Raw genomic sequence first — 16,628 nt, 5'->3', positions numbered from 1 at the left:
CTTCCTATCTACTGTGTACACCACTAGCAGTATACTGCCTAAAACCGGTAACAGTATGCAGTATACAGCCGGGATACTTGTGAATCGTTTGTGTGCACTACTACTCCCAGCCAGCCAAACTGCTAATGGACAAAAGTACTGTTGTAGTCCTAAAAAGAACTGTTGGGTTCTTGCAAAATGGATGCTTGCCTTTATGCTCCTTCTAACGTACACTGCCACTCTCCCTAATTGACAGCAGCTCTGTCGCTCTGCTAATCCAGCCTGCATGTGAGGCGAGCCTTAGGTGACCTAAGTTTTTATGCTTGTAGGTCACCTGATTCGGCCAGCCAGTCACTGCTATAGACGTGCACAGGGTTAGCACGTCATAGCAGGAGGTGCCAAAGCCTTCCTTGCATGTTTATTGACTAAAAAAAGCCGCTAAACATGTGGGAAGGAGAGGGTGAAATTTTCTCGAGCACCGCGTGGTGCTCGTTCAACTAACAAGTACTTTCGAGTATGCTAATGCTTGACCAAGCATCAAGCTCAGACGAGCATGCTCGCTCATCTCTAGTTGCAAGTCAAAAGAAAAATGAAACAACACATGAATAAAATCAAATCCTTGCTTGTTCAGTGATAACATACATAAATATCCCTCTATATCAGATAAAGAGCTTCTCTCTGCCAGCTTACAAAACATTAGGCTTCTGTAAACCTACTCCCAGTTTATGTTTGAATCTCACACACCCAGGCTTTATGTGTCCTCATATGAGCAGCTAGTGTTCTCCTCGTTGCTCCTTAAATATCCAACCACTAACTGACTCAATTATTCAGCCAGCAGGTGGATACTCTCCGTATTACTTCATGTAGAAATGGAACCTGGGGGAAATATAGCCCCCTTTTACCACCATGCCTACCCCATTTGTCACAAATAGAGTACTTGTTACAACTATTACTGTAGATGTGTCTGTCTTTAGTGACCGTAGCCAAATCTCAATAAAACTTGAAGTTTATGAAGAGCTTCTTTAAAGTCTTTATTCCTCAGAGAGTATATAATAGGATTAAGCAGTGGGGTCAGCACAGTATACATCAGAGACAAGACCTTGCTCAGGATTGCTGAATGTCCTTTTGTTGGAAACAAATAAACAATCATTAATGTCCCATAAAATAAGCAAACCACAATGAGGTGGGAGCTGCAGGTGGAGAAGGCTTTATGTCTTCCAGTACTGGATGGTATCTTCAGAATGGTAATGGCAATATACACATAGGATGTCACAATTATTATAAAAGGTATCATAACAAACATACTTGCTATGATAAGAATCAGTTTATGAATTATGGATGTGTCCGAGCAGGAGAGCTGCAGTAAAGGTTCCAAATCACAGTAGAAATGGTTAATGATGTGCGGCCCACAGAAATGGAAACTAGACATCGAAATAGCATCGATCAAAATGACCATAAATCCCATCAACCAAAGTACAATTACTGATGTCACACAAAATCTATAACTCATTATAGAACTATAACGAAGAGGGTTGCAGATGGCCAGATAACGGTCATAAGACATCACCGACAGTAGAAGACATTCTGAGGACTCAGAGTTGACAAAGATACAAACCTGGATGATGCAGCTGCTGAGAGTCACGGTGCATCTTCCATACAGCACAGTGAGAAGAAGGGTGGGCAAAATATCCATAGTCACCACAATATCACACAGTGAGAGGTGGGTAATGAAGAAGTACATGGGAGACTGAAGGGCTTTGCTCATGAAATACAAGACAATAATAAGAAGGTTTCCTGAAATGCACACACAGTATATAATAACCAGCAGAGAGAAGAACAAAAATGTGACATTTTCAAGATCTGAAAATCCAAGAAGGTCGATGGAGGAGATGTTATTTCTTAATACGTCCTGAAGAAAAGATATAAGATTTTTTATATTAAAGTGTAAAGTTGATTACATGAAATGTAAACATCCATTTGTACTGCCAGAAGAAAGTTTAACTGCAAGTAGTTTCTCCATATATGTGTTGTTGGAGGTGGAGTACAACACAGTTCTCAGGATACGATGGAGCCAACGGAGTTACCAAAAATATACAGGGTTTGTTCAGGAAGAAAGAATTTTGAATAATACTGGAATGAGAATGAGTAAAAAATAGAGATGAGTGAGCGTACTCGCTAAGGCAAATTACTCGAGTGAGTATTGCCTTTTGCAAGTAGCTGCCCGCTCGTCTTAAAAGATTTGGGTGTCGGCGGGGGTCGGGGAGCGGCGGGGGAAAGTGGGGAGGACAAGGGGGAAATCTCCCCCCCCCCCACTCCCCTCTGCTCACTCCCGCAACTCACCACTCAGGTACTTGCAAAAGGTAATACTCGCTCGAGTAATTTGCCTTAGCGAGTACGCTCGCTCATTTTTAGTAAAAGACCCAAATTTTACCTTACTTATTGCTATCTGCACTAACTCAGTGCTTAACACAAGCATTAAGCATGGCCTATTTGCTACTAGGCACTGGCAGTCCAATGGAGCGGCTAGTAAACATACAAACAAAAAAAAACCCAAACAAAACTTTTTTACAGCTTCTCTCCAAAATTACTTTCAAATTCCCGAGGTCTTTCAATGGTGTGTGACGGCACAGACTAAGGTCTTGGTAGACTACAGGAGTGAGGGACACCACTGAAGTCTGAGCGGTGAAGATTGGGGCAGCCATCAACAGAGGCTGCTGCACCAATCAGTGAAGTTACTACACACCAAACGCAAAATGCAATGAAGTTACTTCACACTGGAGCACCCCAGGAGCCTGCAGCACTGCAACTAATGAGGGCCCCAAGAGAGACTGGTCAATCGCCTATTAAGTACTGTACTACACATAGGCAGCTGTATTTAGGAATGATGTTGGAGGACATACTGGCTGTCAGATTAGTGGGGATTCACTACTGGAGGGTTGTGGGAGCTGTGATGGTGAGGTCTAATTGCAGATTTTAATGCAGAATTACAGCAAGGATTTAAACTGTTTTAATTCCAAATTAAAATCCTCAGGTAGCCTGCAGATTTTGAGGTGGAATTTACAACGGTTTGCAGTGCATCGTGCAGCCTATTCCATCTCGTATGGAAGGTCCCTGCGGGTGCCAGGAGACAACAAAATCTGCACCAACAGCCACATGGCTAAATGTGTTTTTTATTGGAAACTAGCTTACCCGTCGCGCGTTGCTGCGAAGACAGACAGACATACATTCGTTTTTATATATCTAGATAACACCCAATCACAGCGCAGCTTATATGTTACCTCAGCAGTATAAAATATAACAACCAATCACAGTGCAGCTTTCATGTTACGTCAGCAGTAAGAGAAATAACAACCAATCACAGCCCAACTTTTATTCTGCCTCAGCAATATAAAAAATAGCAACGAATTACAGCGCAGCATTCATTTTACCTCAGCGGTATAATATATAGCAACCAATCACAGCACAGCTTTTATTTTACCTCAGCATTCTCAATATCCAGGAATTGTCTTGTGATACGTTCGGTGGATGCATCATTTTGTAGTTGAACACTCATCCCGTTGCTCGTAATGCCTTTTGCTTTTGTGCTTGAGATGGAAATCAAACGATCTTTGTTTGGGGGGGGCATAACTGTCGACGACGCTCGCACACGCGCGCGCCACCTATCGTAGGATAGATGTACTATGCCAGTAATCTTCCCAGGAGTGTACTCAACAACTTCCCATTAACTTTTCCTTTTTATGACATAATCAATGCTCGTGCCAAATTTCAAGTTTCTATTACATCGGGAAGCGAGAAAATTCGAATCCGTACGTAAAATTTGGACGCAATTGTTTTGCGCTTAAAATTGAATAATCGAGTTGGGACCCATTACCTTTTCCTATTTATGACATAATCAATGCTTGTGCCAAATTTCAAGTTTCTATGACATTGGGAAGCGAGAAAATTAGATTCCGTACGTAAAATTTGGACGCCAATTCTTTTGCACCTAGAATTGAATAATCGAGTTGGGACCCATTAACTTTTCCTATTTATGACATAATCAATGCGCGTGCCAAATTTCGAGTTTCTATTACATTGGGAAGCGAGAGAATTCGATTCCGTACGTAAAATTTGGACGCTAATTCTTTTGCGCATAGAATTGAATAATCCAGTTGGGACCCATTAGCGTTTCCTATCTGTGACATATTCATTGCCCGTGCCAAATTTCAAGTTTCTATGTGAGAAAATTACATTCCGTATGCAAAATTTGGCCGCTAACTCTTTTGCGCATAGAATTGAATAATCGAGTTGGGACCCATTAGCTTTTCCTATTTATGACATAATCAATGCTCGTGCCAAATTTCCCGTTTCTATGACACCGGAAAGTGAGAAAATTACATTCCGTACGTAAAATTTGGACGCTAATTCTTTTGCGCATAGAATTGAATAATCGAGTTGGGACCCATTAACTTTTCCTATTTATGACATAATCAATGCTCGTGCCAAATTTCAAGTTTCTATGACATTGGGAAGCGAGAAAATTAGATTCTGTACGTAAAATTTGAACGCTAATTCTTTTGCGCATAGAATTGAATAATCGAGTTGGGACCCATTAACTTTTCCTATTTATGACATAATCAATGCTCGTGCCAAATTTCACGTTTCTATGACACCGGAAAGTGAGAAAATTACATTCTGTACGTAAAATTTGGACGCTAATTCTTTTGCGCATAGAATTGAATAATCGAGTTGGGACCCATTAGCTTTTCCTATTTATGACATAATCAATGCTCGTGCCAAATTTTAAGTTTCTATGACACTGGGAAGCGAGAAAATTAGATTCCGTACGTAAAATTTGGACGCCAATTCTTTTGCGCCTAGAATTGAATAATCGAGTTGGGACCCATTAGCGTTTCTTATTTGTGACATATTCAATGCCCGTGCCAAATTTCAAGTTTCTATGTGAGAAAATTAGATTCCGTACGCAAAATTTGGACACTAACTCTTTTGCGCATAGAATTGAATAATCGAGTTGGGACCCATTACCTTTTCCTATTTATGACATAATCAATGCTCGTGCCAAATTTCATGTTTCTATGACATTGGGAAGCGAGAAAATTAGATTCCGTACGTAAAATTTGGATGCTAATTCTTTGGCGCTTAGAATTGAATAATTGAGTTGGGACCCATTAGCTTTTCCTATTTATGACATAATCAATGCTCGTGCCAAATTTCATGTTTCTACGACATTGGGAAGTGAGAGAATTAGTGGCAGTGATGGAAATTGAACGATCTACGTGGGGGGGGGGGGGCATAACTGTCGACGACGCTCGCACGTGCGCCATTTATCGTAGGATAGTTGTACTATGCCTATAAGCTTCCCAGGAGTGTACTCAACAACTTCCCAAAGTTTCATGGCGATCGGATGAATGGTGTAGTAGCGCATAAAGGACAAACAGACAGACAGACAGACACACAGACAGACACGCATATATTCAATTTTATATATATAGATTACAAGCAGAATTAAATCCATTTTCAATTCTGCACCAAAATCTGAATATTAGCTGTGTGGATTCTGGTGTACAATATTCTGCAGAACTGCAAAGTTCTGCTGCGTCTTGGCTGAATTATTCCTCTCATGTGAAAGAGCCCTACCTGCATTATTTTTCCTTTGACATAGCGGTATGAGGACTTAATTTTGCAAGACAAGCTGTATTTTTATTAGTACCAGATAAAGTATTTAGAAGCTTTTTAAAAATTTTAAGTGGGCAAAATGAAAAAAAAAAGTAGTTGTGTGATTGTATTTGGGACTTGCATGGTGCAGTAAGAAAGACATGCTGACTTTATTCTGTCATCAGTACAATTATGGCAATACCAAATTTATATTTATATTTTTAGTTTAAATACTCTACAGGCTGGGGTCTCATTGAAATTAATGGGTGCTGCGCCTCATAGGACATAATTTAAAACCCACTCACCATCCTGGTAACTTATGTCTGAACTTGTTCCAGTTTGTTGATGTATTTTTAAAATCTGGGTGCGCCGAACTGGATACAGTACTCCAGATGAGATCTGACTAAGGAAGAGTAGAGGGGGTTAATTTCCTCATGTCATCTACACTCTATGTTTCTCTTAATAATCCCGGAATTGTGTTTGCCTTTTTTGCTTGCGGCATCACATTGTTGACTCATGTTCACTATGCCATTTATTAGTATACCCAAGTCTTTTTCACACGTGCTGCTTAGCCCAATTCTGCCTATTCTGTATGTACTTTTTTCATTTTTCTTGCCCAGATGTAGGACTTTACATTTCTCCTAGTCAAATACCATTCTGTTAGTCGGTGCCCACTGGTCAAGCTTTTCTAGATGTCTTTGAACTCTCTCACTCTCTTCCCTAGTGTTAGCAATCCTTTCTAACTTTCTGTGGCAGCAAATGTGATCAGGTTCCCCTCAATTCCCTCCTCCAGATCATTTATAAAAATGTTGAACAACACTGGGCCTAGGACAGAGCCTTGTGTCACCCCACTTGCCACATTCTTCCACTTGGATGTGCAGCCATTTATGACCACTCTTTGAGTACGATCTCTTAGTCAGTTGTAAAACCACCTAACAGTTCCCTTGCACTTCCCATATTTGGTAATTTTTTCAATAAGGATGATATAAGGTACTTTGCCAAATGCTTTACTAAAGTCAAGATATACTATATCCACAGCATTTCCTTGATCAACCCAGTCGGTGATTCTGTCTACAGCTGTCTCTGCAGAGATGTTTCAAAATGTCTTTGCAAAGTCTATAAAAGCACAGAGGTTTTGTACCTGTAGGAGGAGGGAGCAACGCCGCATTCCCCAAAGAGAAGGCAGAGACAAATTATTGTCTCTGCCATCTTCATTGCTAGAGACATGGTGCTCAATAACTACCATGTAAACAAATTAGCATGTGGCTTCCTCCCATCCCATCAATTTATGATTGCCAAGTGCAGATAAACTACAGGAGCTGCTATGTTTTACTTGACCCAGATTCAAGCTGTATTTTTTCTGTAAGTAGGGTAGTATATCAGCTGTAGTTACTAATGACCTCAACAAAAAAATACTGTAACATGATAATGCCCCTTAAAGTTCTGTTAAAAGTGTATGGAGACACAAGGTGCAAAAAAGAAAAAAATAACTAAATAAAAAAAAATATGGATACACGTTAAAAACACATTTTAGTGGCATTTTGTGATATTTAAAAATTATATAAAATAAAAAAGTGAAAGATGGGTACATTGATATTTTTATTTACTCTTTTACTTGATATTGCAAAAAAATATATAGAAAAAAAATCTGAATGCAAAAATGAGATAAAATAAAGTTTCATGTTTCATGCAAAAAGACAAGAATGTGCTTGGTTGATGATACCTTTCATTTTTTTCCCTTTATACACAAATTCACTGGAGAACATTTTTTTTCATTTTCTGTTGCATGAGGTTGTATAACTATTTCGATATATTTCTGCTTCGCTGATTCCAAATCTGAAATCCATTTTTTTTCTGCAAGCTCTAGTTTTCAAGCAAATTTTAATTTCTTTTTGTTACAATTTGGCACTCATTGATTTTTAAATTGGAGTTAAAGGGCAATATTGAACATAGCTACAAGGTAATTAATGTTTTACAAACATCACTTTTACATTATTGTAGTTGTTTTTAAATGTAAAAAATTATTATCTAATAAAAACACCCCGTTATTTTTATTTATTTTTTTAGATTGTATCATGGCTTCCTAGAGTAGGCATAAATGTAAGAATAGTCCTGACTAGAGATGAGCGAATCTACTCATTTCGAGTAATTACTCGATCGAGCATCGCGATTTTCGAGTACTTCAGTACTCGGGTGAAAAGATTCGGGGGGCGCCGGGGGGCGGGGGGAGGCGTGGTGGAGCGGGGGGTAGCAGCGGGGAACAGGGGGGAGCCCTCTCCCTCTCCCCCCCACTCCCTGCCTGCTGCAACCCCCCACTCACTCACGGCGCCCCCCGAATCTTTTCGCCCAAGTACGGAAGTACTCGAAAATGGCGGTGCTCGGGCGAAAAAGGGGCGTGGCCGAGTAGGTTCGCTCATCTCTAGTCCTGACACCTTCTGTTATATATGACGTTTCAATGTCAAAGGCTCAATATTTCACCTTTTTTAACATCATTTGTAACAGTATGCTGTTGGCTTTCAGCATCATTAAATGTAACATGAGTGTTAAGATTTACTTTCTGAACAGTCACCTTGATAAGTTTCTTGAAAACCTTGGAGCTGTTAGTGATGAGCAGGGAGAATGCTTTCATCACGATCTGAAGACGGAAGAGCGTTATCAGGGGCAATGGGACAGGAATATGATGGCAGACTACTGCTGGAGCATCAAATGAGATTGTCCTCAGCAAGTACACAAACCCAAGAGCTACAAACGCAAATTCTTGCCTAATAGAATCTAAATATGTTTTTTGCAAATTTTATGCTTGAAATAAGTGTTTTTATTTTGTTCTATTTTAAAATTGTAGACAAGTTCTTATGCAATCATATGTTTTAGTGTATTTACTGTATTATATAAATCATTATATTCTCACCAGAATGATGCCCAAGAAGACATTCTACTTTAATATGTTAAACTAAATGTTGAAAATTTTACATTAGGATGAAAACCTAAAATCTTGAATTGCAAAAAAACTGTAGCTTACTGTTAAGATTCTGGTTTTAACTGTCCATCTTATAAGATTCCGTTTAATTCTCTTTGCAAACTAGCTAGCAACTCCTTTCAACATATGCCCCTTAGCACGATTCTCTTTATGCAAATTAAGATATTAATTTTCTAGGTGTACAGCCAGTATCACTAGTGCAGCATTTCTCATGAAAATTATCTAATTGTTTTGTCTTAGGGTTAGTGAGAAAATGTATTGTTTTGTCTGTTTTTCAATCAAATGTCTGTTTCTCATGACTACACTTTCTATCCGTGAGAAATGACTTGTATACAGCTTTAGCATAAAGCCACTCCCTTTCTTTTTCCATAAAGGTCTATGTTTTTAGAATAAACTTTAGAATTCTTTGGAATACAACCTGTCTGGCTGAGTCACATTGACTTCTCCAGGCCCTGAAATATTTAACTAATTCGGAACTCGGCTACATATCAACTGAGGGGTTCCAAGAATACCCCTAACACTTGCAGAGTAAAACTCATTTTAGATTTGAAATCAGCACACTCAAACTAAGTAAGAACAAGTGTTTTTATGTATACAGCAAAAATTTTGGTTCCCCAGTGTTATGTATAGATCTCAAACTGCAGTCCTACAGATTGTACAAGGTTTGCCTTGATTGTGATAGCATATAGCAGAAAAGTGTCTTCTCTTAACTCATTGTAACTTAATTCTAAGTTTAAATAAACTACCCCAGTAGACCATCACACAGTGATTTAAAGTCACGTTAATGGCCCTTTTACATAGGGTGACAGTTTGTCAAACAACTGCATGAGTGCTGATGTCACTACTAGGGTCATCAGCACTCATGCAAAGCGTTTACACAGAAAGACTTGCTGCTGGATCGAGGGCTTCTTGTCTACTTCTTGCTCAGCGCTTCACCTTCTATATGAAGTGCTGAGCAGGGAGCGTTTGCACAGGACAAGAAGCCAGCAATATTTTCTGACTAAAAAGTCAGCTTAACAAACCACGAACGAAAAGTAAGGGAGCTTTGTGCATTTACACTGAACGATTATCGCTCAAATTTGTTTGTTTGAACACATTTTGAGCGATATTTGTTACGGGTCAATGGGCCTTAAGAGTCATGCTACAGAAAAGCCCATCTACTTATCTAAATTAGAGCATGATCCAAATTCTACATTAAAGAAGGCCCATTGTGTTCTCTTGTTAGCAAAGCCACAGCTACGGTCCCACAGACTCCAACAACACAGTTATTTTTCTAATACTCACCCCTGTTGCCCCATAGAAACCCTTTTTAGATTGTTTACTTCCAATGCTATGAATATATAAAGTGGGTGGTCCTTGATGCTAACTGTCATTGGGTGATATCAGACTTAATTGATAGTGAGTACTGGGAACAACCCACTTGACACACAGCAGTGGGAAGTCAATCTAAGAGTGATGGGAGTGGGAAGAAACAAAAAAAGACATCATTAAAATAAACGGAGCTGCCACTGCAAGCTATAAAACCAGCTCCTCTGACATGGGGACATGATACATCTTCTTTACATACTTGAGAAAAGATTTATAGATTTATTGTACTTATTGTATTTTTATACGGCCTACATTTATCTTGAATACATGTACGCTATAATTGTGCATCCTTCCCTTTATGTGGTTTACCCAGTTATATGCATTCTTTACAGAATCATAGTACCTGGATATCAAGAGTTTTTTTCTGTAGTATATCATACTCATAAGCTAAGATTTATCCCACATGATCATATGTCATCAAAAAAGAGGAATACTTTTCTTTGTGTCCTGTCCAGATGGCCAATAACGTAATTAGAGAGTGGAATAATCAATATCCACACTCCTCTGCCAGCGGCTTATCTTTCTTGAGAACAAAAGGATTGAACATGTTGAAATCCAACATACTCAATACCCTAGTTTCCTAAGCAGAACATTGTTCAAACATTTCATACTCATTATTAGTTGGTCTGTCAGTCCCATAGAAATTGACAGAGTTGCCAACGTTCAGTAGCTCTAATGTGTAAAATCACCTTTAGTTCTTGGTACACAATCTCTGTATTGCTGCCAAAATCAAAGATTGTATTTGTCAGGTCTTGTTATTTAGACACATTTTGCTTGCATGGATTCAAACATTATATAATTTACTTCTAAGCAACATATAACACATTTAAGAACTCTAAACAACATTTCTAAAGATTTACAGACCGGAGAGGTCTTACTGACTTACCTCTACTAACAATAGCAACGTTGTTCTATGTGAAGATCATCATACACAGGGTTACTCACCTCAGCTTTATCTCTGTATGGAACGTCCATATGTTTTGGTCATTAAATCTTGTCTCATATATGAAATTAGAGCCTTTAAGTAAAATATATGACACAATGCTAGAACACAGACAATAGTGCAGCCAGTCGGGTTGTCAAACAGTAATTAAGTGGTTGTATTATACTTTCATTTATAGCAGGTTGTAGACCAGAAATACATCTACTAGACTCCCCGGTGTATACAGGAAATACAGAAAACAGAATTAAATAAGTCAGCTGAGAAATACTTTACATGCATTATTTATTTATTTATTTTAGTCATAACTGCTTCTGTTCAGGAAAAAATGTGTGATGATTTAACCCCTTAGTGACCACGCAAATGTGTTTTCATCTCCTTAGTGTCTGAGCTTTATTCTAAAGGGCCGTGAAAACACATCGGCCCTGTAGAATAAAGCTGCAGGGTTAGGGATTGTGTGGTACCTGGTCACGTGGTCACTGTTTTCCAATGGATAAAGGCAATCATGTAAAAGTTTAAAAAAGTTTTAAAAGTTAAAGTTGCATCTCCCCTCACCACTACGATCGGTGAGAGGAGACAAAACTTTTTACCTAAGACATCCAGAGATGTTCTCTGATGATATCTTCATCCATAGACCATTCCCCGACTTATGCCCATACAGACACAGAAACAGGGGGGGCCAGGGAAATTTAAAGTTTCCTTGCTACCAGCTACCAAAGATAGCTGACAGCTTAGACCAGTGACCGCAGCCTGGAGTGTCTGCACACAAAGTGCCTCTTTTTACACTGAGGTCAAGAAATACCCCCAGAAAGTGTTGGGTTTGCAGCAAGCATGGAAGGAGGAGGGATATCTGGTTTCATCATCCCATGTTCCCATCCCAACCAAGCCTCTATAATTATCCATGTTTTGAGACATTGCACATAGTTTTAAATTATTACTTTTATCTAATATTTAGGGAATGCAAAATGGGGATTCTTTTTAGGGAGTCATTTTTTTCTGCACAAGTTTGCAATGGGGCCAGGAATTTATTCAGTTGTGCCATGAAACACACTGGGAGTTCACCAAGTATGCTAGGCTGAAAGAAGACATTTTCTATCAGCCTGTTCCCATCCCACTCTGTGTTGATCCAGAGGAAAGCAAAAAACCCAATAAGGAAGAAGCCAAATTAGCCCATTTGGGGAAAAAATATCCTTCTTGACTCCATAATGGCAGTCAGAATAATCCATGGATCAACATTTGAAAGTTTCTACCTGATTCCAAGACCCACATCAACAGCCTCGCTGTGTATTTACTGTCTATATCCTGTAATATCATAGTGCTCTAGAAAGACATCTAGTCCCCTCTTAAACTCCTCTATCGATTTTACCATCACCACATCCTCAGGCAGAGAGTTGCTCAGTCTCACTGCTCTTGCAGTAAAGAACCCCCTTCTATGTTGGTGATGAAACCTGCTTTCCTCTAATTGTAGAGGATGCCCTAATGTAACTGTTGCAGTCCTGGGTATAAACAGATCATTGGATAGATATTATCCCCTAATGTATTTATATATAGTTATTTGGTCACCCCTTAACTGTCTTTTTTCCAGGTTGAATAGTTCCCACTTTTATAAGCCTAGCCATGTGTCCAGTAGGCACATTGGGGCTATATTGGTGATATTGCTGAATGCAGAATACAGAAAAAAAGTGATGTGTCAGCGCCTCATACTTTTCATGGGTTTAAACGTTTGGTGAATATATGCACGACTCACCTGGTGCTCAGCGGGACTCCCGACCTGAGAGCCCACTGTCACCCGATATCCACAGTCGCCTGAAAACCACTCTGGGTTCCAAATCCGGATTCCGGAGAGTCGACTACGGGATGCAGCCCACACCGGGTTGTGAAATCAAACAGCACGCTAAAAGGTCAAAATTTCCCTGCGCTCGCGGATCCCAGGAATGCACTATAGGACTCAATAGTCCAGATAACACTTTCTTTATTACATACAACGTGTTTCAGCAAGTTCGCAGGCTTGCCCTCTTCAGGTATAACATCGAATAAAACAATGCTTACATTTATACTATTTGGTAAATTACAAGTTGTTACTCACATGTCGTGATGGACGCCGTTACCGGGGCCATTTTGGCATCACATGTGCCGAACATCACTTCCTACCCACGTTAGTCTAGACGTCACTCATTTGCTCAATAAAGTTCTTTCATTCATAAAAAACTTTATTTACTCTATTCACTATCAAAGGGAATTCGTTCCATTAACTCTTCTCTTGTCGGTCTACAATCATTTAGTATTTATTGCAATCTCTCATTCGTTCTTAATTTCTATAAAATCTACATAGATATTGTTCATATACCCATCAAATTCTTTTTAAATCATTTAAATTATTGACAAAAAAATTTTTTTAAATATTTTTTCTCTAAAACTCCCTATATTAGATCGATATATATAAAAAAAAGAAAAATTAAATATATATTAATTCAAATGACTGAATATATATTTAATTATTTCTTCTTTTTTATATCAATCTAATATAGGGAGTTTTAGAGAAAAATGATTTAAAAAATTTTTTTTTGTCAATAAATTAAATGATTTAAAAAAAAAATATATATATATTTATATACATATTATTAACAATTCTTTTTAGATAAAGAGAATTTGATGGGTATATGAACAATATCTATGTAGATTTCATAGAAATTAAGAACGAATTAGAGATTGCAATAAATACTAAATGATTGTAGACCGACAAGAGAAGAGTTAATGGGACAAATTCCCTTTGATAGTGAATAGAGTAAATAAAGTTTTTTATGAATGAAAGAACTTCATTGAGCAAATGAGTGACGTCTAGACTGACGTGGGTAGGAAGTGATGTTGGGCACATGTGATGCCAAAATGGCCCCGGTAACGGCGTCCATCACGACATGTGAGTAACAACTTGTAATTTACCAAATAGTATAAATGTAAGCATTGTTTTATTTGATGTTATACCTGAATAGGGCAAGCCTGCGAACTTGCCAAAACGCGTTGTATGTAATAAAGAAAGTGTTATATGGACTATTGAGTCCTATAGTGCATTCCTGGGATCCGCGAGCGCAGGGAAATTTGAACTTATAGCGTGCTGTCTGAATGCAGAACAGCTAGTACTATAAAATGTGTATAGGGGGGTCAACCCAGTTTTCAATGTTTGAAACAAAGAAAGCTGTCATGAAAGTGACATATTTTTGATAAAAATGCTTAAAAAGAAGTTTTGCAAAAAACTGTGGGGTCATAATGTTCAGTACACACCTAGATAAATGAGCTAAGGGGTCTGGATTTCAAAATGTGGTCACTTGTGGGGGTCTTTCTATCATTTTGGCACCTTGATAGCTCTGCAAGTGAGCAACAGGGCCTGGAATTTATTCAGCTGTGCCCTGAAGGCTAAAGGGTGTTCCCTCTATTACAGGTCAACCATGTGTCCAGTAAGCAGATAGGAGCCCAAACAGGTATGTTTTTGAACACAGGACAAACAGAAGTATCCATTATAGAATTCAGTGAATGGCCAGGTGCTGCCTGTGATTGGCTGAGTGCTGTGAACAATTACAGGCAGTACACAGCTATCATTCAATGAATGGCTGAGAGCTGCCTGTGATTGGCTAAGTGCTCAGCCAATCACATACAACCCTTTCAGCAGGTGGGAGCTTCAGAGCAGTGCAGGGAGATGAAAAGCTAGACGCACCTGAGCCCCAGCAGCTGAGGAGAGGTGAGCATAATTATTTTTTTTATTCTTAACACATTTTAGGGATGATTTTCAGAAAAGGGCTTATATTTAAAGCCCTTCCCCGAAAATCCCTGCAGGGCTTGCCAGCAGTCCGTTGCTTTCAAAGGGATTGCAGAAGTGCCAGTCCCATTGAAAGCAATGAGAGAACATTGGGTGCATGTACGTGTGTGCGTGGTTTTGTGCATATATATGTACGGCACATGCACAGGCTCATGTAAATGCACCCGAAGTGTGATAAGGTATACCTTATGGCTCCCAATTATTAAGTATAGGTGAGCAGCTCAGGGAAACAACACATTACACAGGCAGATAATGAGAAAGCTCCTATTTTTTATTGCATGTACCCTATTTCTCTAGACATTAAAAACAGGATAGATTTATGTGATCTTAATTGCTTAGCACACACAGAAAATAATGTTGTTCACTAATGTCTTAGAAACTGGTCAGAGGTGTTTTCGTTATAGCTCATAATGGATCCTATTTACATAAGAAGGGTTCAGCCACTGGAGAGATAGATAGAGTATATGAGACAGAAGTATAAAGCAATAATTAGTTTGCATATTGATTGCTCTATCATAACGCTCAGTCCAACATCCATATTGTCTACATTTATCCTCCTGAAGCTGAACCCTATATTTGTATTTGCTATTATAACAGAATCACATTTTTTTCATTCAAAATTTGGGCTTGAAAAGCGAAAGGGGAAAGAAGGAAGGAAAGCAGTCCCAAAATCAAACCTCTATATGGAGGTCGGTCAGATGCAGTAATACAAATGCTTGGAAATGCAAATTTTTCTTTCTGTGAATGTCTTTCTTCTTCTCGCAACTTAATTCGTCAGCTCTTTATGAATCAATTATGTTTACACTGATGACAGTTTAGTTCAAGGAAAAAAGGTTAAAGTTACTTGTTGATTCTTCAGGCTCAGTTGGGTAGATGCAGCTTATAGACTGATGAATTTTAAAATCCCACTTGGAAAGTCCAAATAAGCATGGTAAGTAATAACTCAGTCTGTGGTAAGTTACAACAAACCAGGATTGTATACCTGGGTCTTGTGGTGTTTACTTTTCTCCACCGAAGGAAGAAACAACATTATGTATGTTAATACAACAATCCCTGCTCAAAATGAATTCATACGTTTTCTGCTATAGCAAAGAAAAATACACTCTAAATATTACAGTAGGAAAGTGAACATTCAATCTCCCACTACCTTATGGTCTTTATGCTAAGCCAAGGGAGTCATGAACTTATAGGTGTATATAGACATGAAAAAAGTGATGCAAACATTATATTATCCTTGTGGGTCCATTCCTTTATACATGGTTTTCAGTTATGACAAACAACATTTTTTTTTTTTATTGTGTATATGACCAAACATAATAATATGCGTATAAAAATATCTTTGCGCTCATAGGAGGGAAGATGGAAAAACAATGCTGTCTAAATGGGATAGAAATGAAAAATAATGCCACATACTTGAGAGGAGGAGGGTATAGATGCTAATCAAAGAACCCCCAAAGAAGCCCAGGTTACACTGCCTAAGGCCTTAGTCAGACGGGCGTTTTTCTGCGCGATTTGCACATGCGCATGCGATTCGCGCATATATAGAACCAATGGTTCGCTATGGTATCGGTCACATGTCCGCTTTTTATGCGGATATGCGATAAATTATAGGACACGACGATTTGCAGATCGCGCCTATCTGCGTTCGGCGTTTTATGTGCGCACCAAAATCATTTACTGCAGGTAGCTGCGTTTTTTTCGCCGGCCAGTCTAAGGGCGCCCACCCACTGGCGATTTTTTTTCCCTGCGAAATTCGCAGCATTTTTTTCTCTGCAGGGGTCTATGGGACTTGTAATGTTAAAATCGCGATCGCGCAAAATCGCGGTAAATTGATGCATTTTGATGCACACGGCGATTTTTCTCCGGTCAGACGGGCGTTTTGCTGCGACGATTAACCC

General features: G+C 38.9%; 1 protein-coding gene across 1 annotated transcript; it reads right to left on the bottom strand.

The window, feature by feature from the left end:
* Window positions 1-949: 949 nt before the first annotated feature.
* Window positions 950-10,954, bottom strand: LOC136610405 (olfactory receptor 5P52-like). Its single transcript, XM_066589636.1, has 3 exons — window positions 10,925-10,954; window positions 8,189-8,269; window positions 950-1,888 (listed from the first exon to the last, which is right to left on the bottom strand). The coding sequence occupies exons 1-3, from the start codon at window positions 10,952-10,954 to the stop codon at window positions 950-952; spliced, it is 1,050 nt and encodes a 349-aa protein (XP_066445733.1).
* Window positions 10,955-16,628: the final 5,674 nt, after the last annotated feature.

Source organism: Eleutherodactylus coqui, chromosome 2, assembly GCF_035609145.1.
Source record: "Eleutherodactylus coqui strain aEleCoq1 chromosome 2, aEleCoq1.hap1, whole genome shotgun sequence".
Taxonomy (NCBI): Eukaryota; Metazoa; Chordata; class Amphibia; order Anura; family Eleutherodactylidae; genus Eleutherodactylus; species Eleutherodactylus coqui.
The sequence above is the reverse complement of the archived record's forward strand: the minus strand, read 5'-3'. Positions and strand labels throughout refer to the sequence as shown.

Coding starts and splice junctions, on each gene's coding strand:
- LOC136610405 (XM_066589636.1), bottom strand. CDS start 10,954: ATGGACGTTCCATACAGAGATAAAGCTGAG. Junction 8,270..10,924: donor CATACAGAGATAAAGCTGAG/GTGAGTAACCCT, acceptor TTCCGTCTTCAG/ATCGTGATGAAAGCATTCTC. Junction 1,889..8,188: donor TCAAGGTGACTGTTCAGAAA/GTAAATCTTAAC, acceptor TCTTTTCTTCAG/GACGTATTAAGAAATAACAT.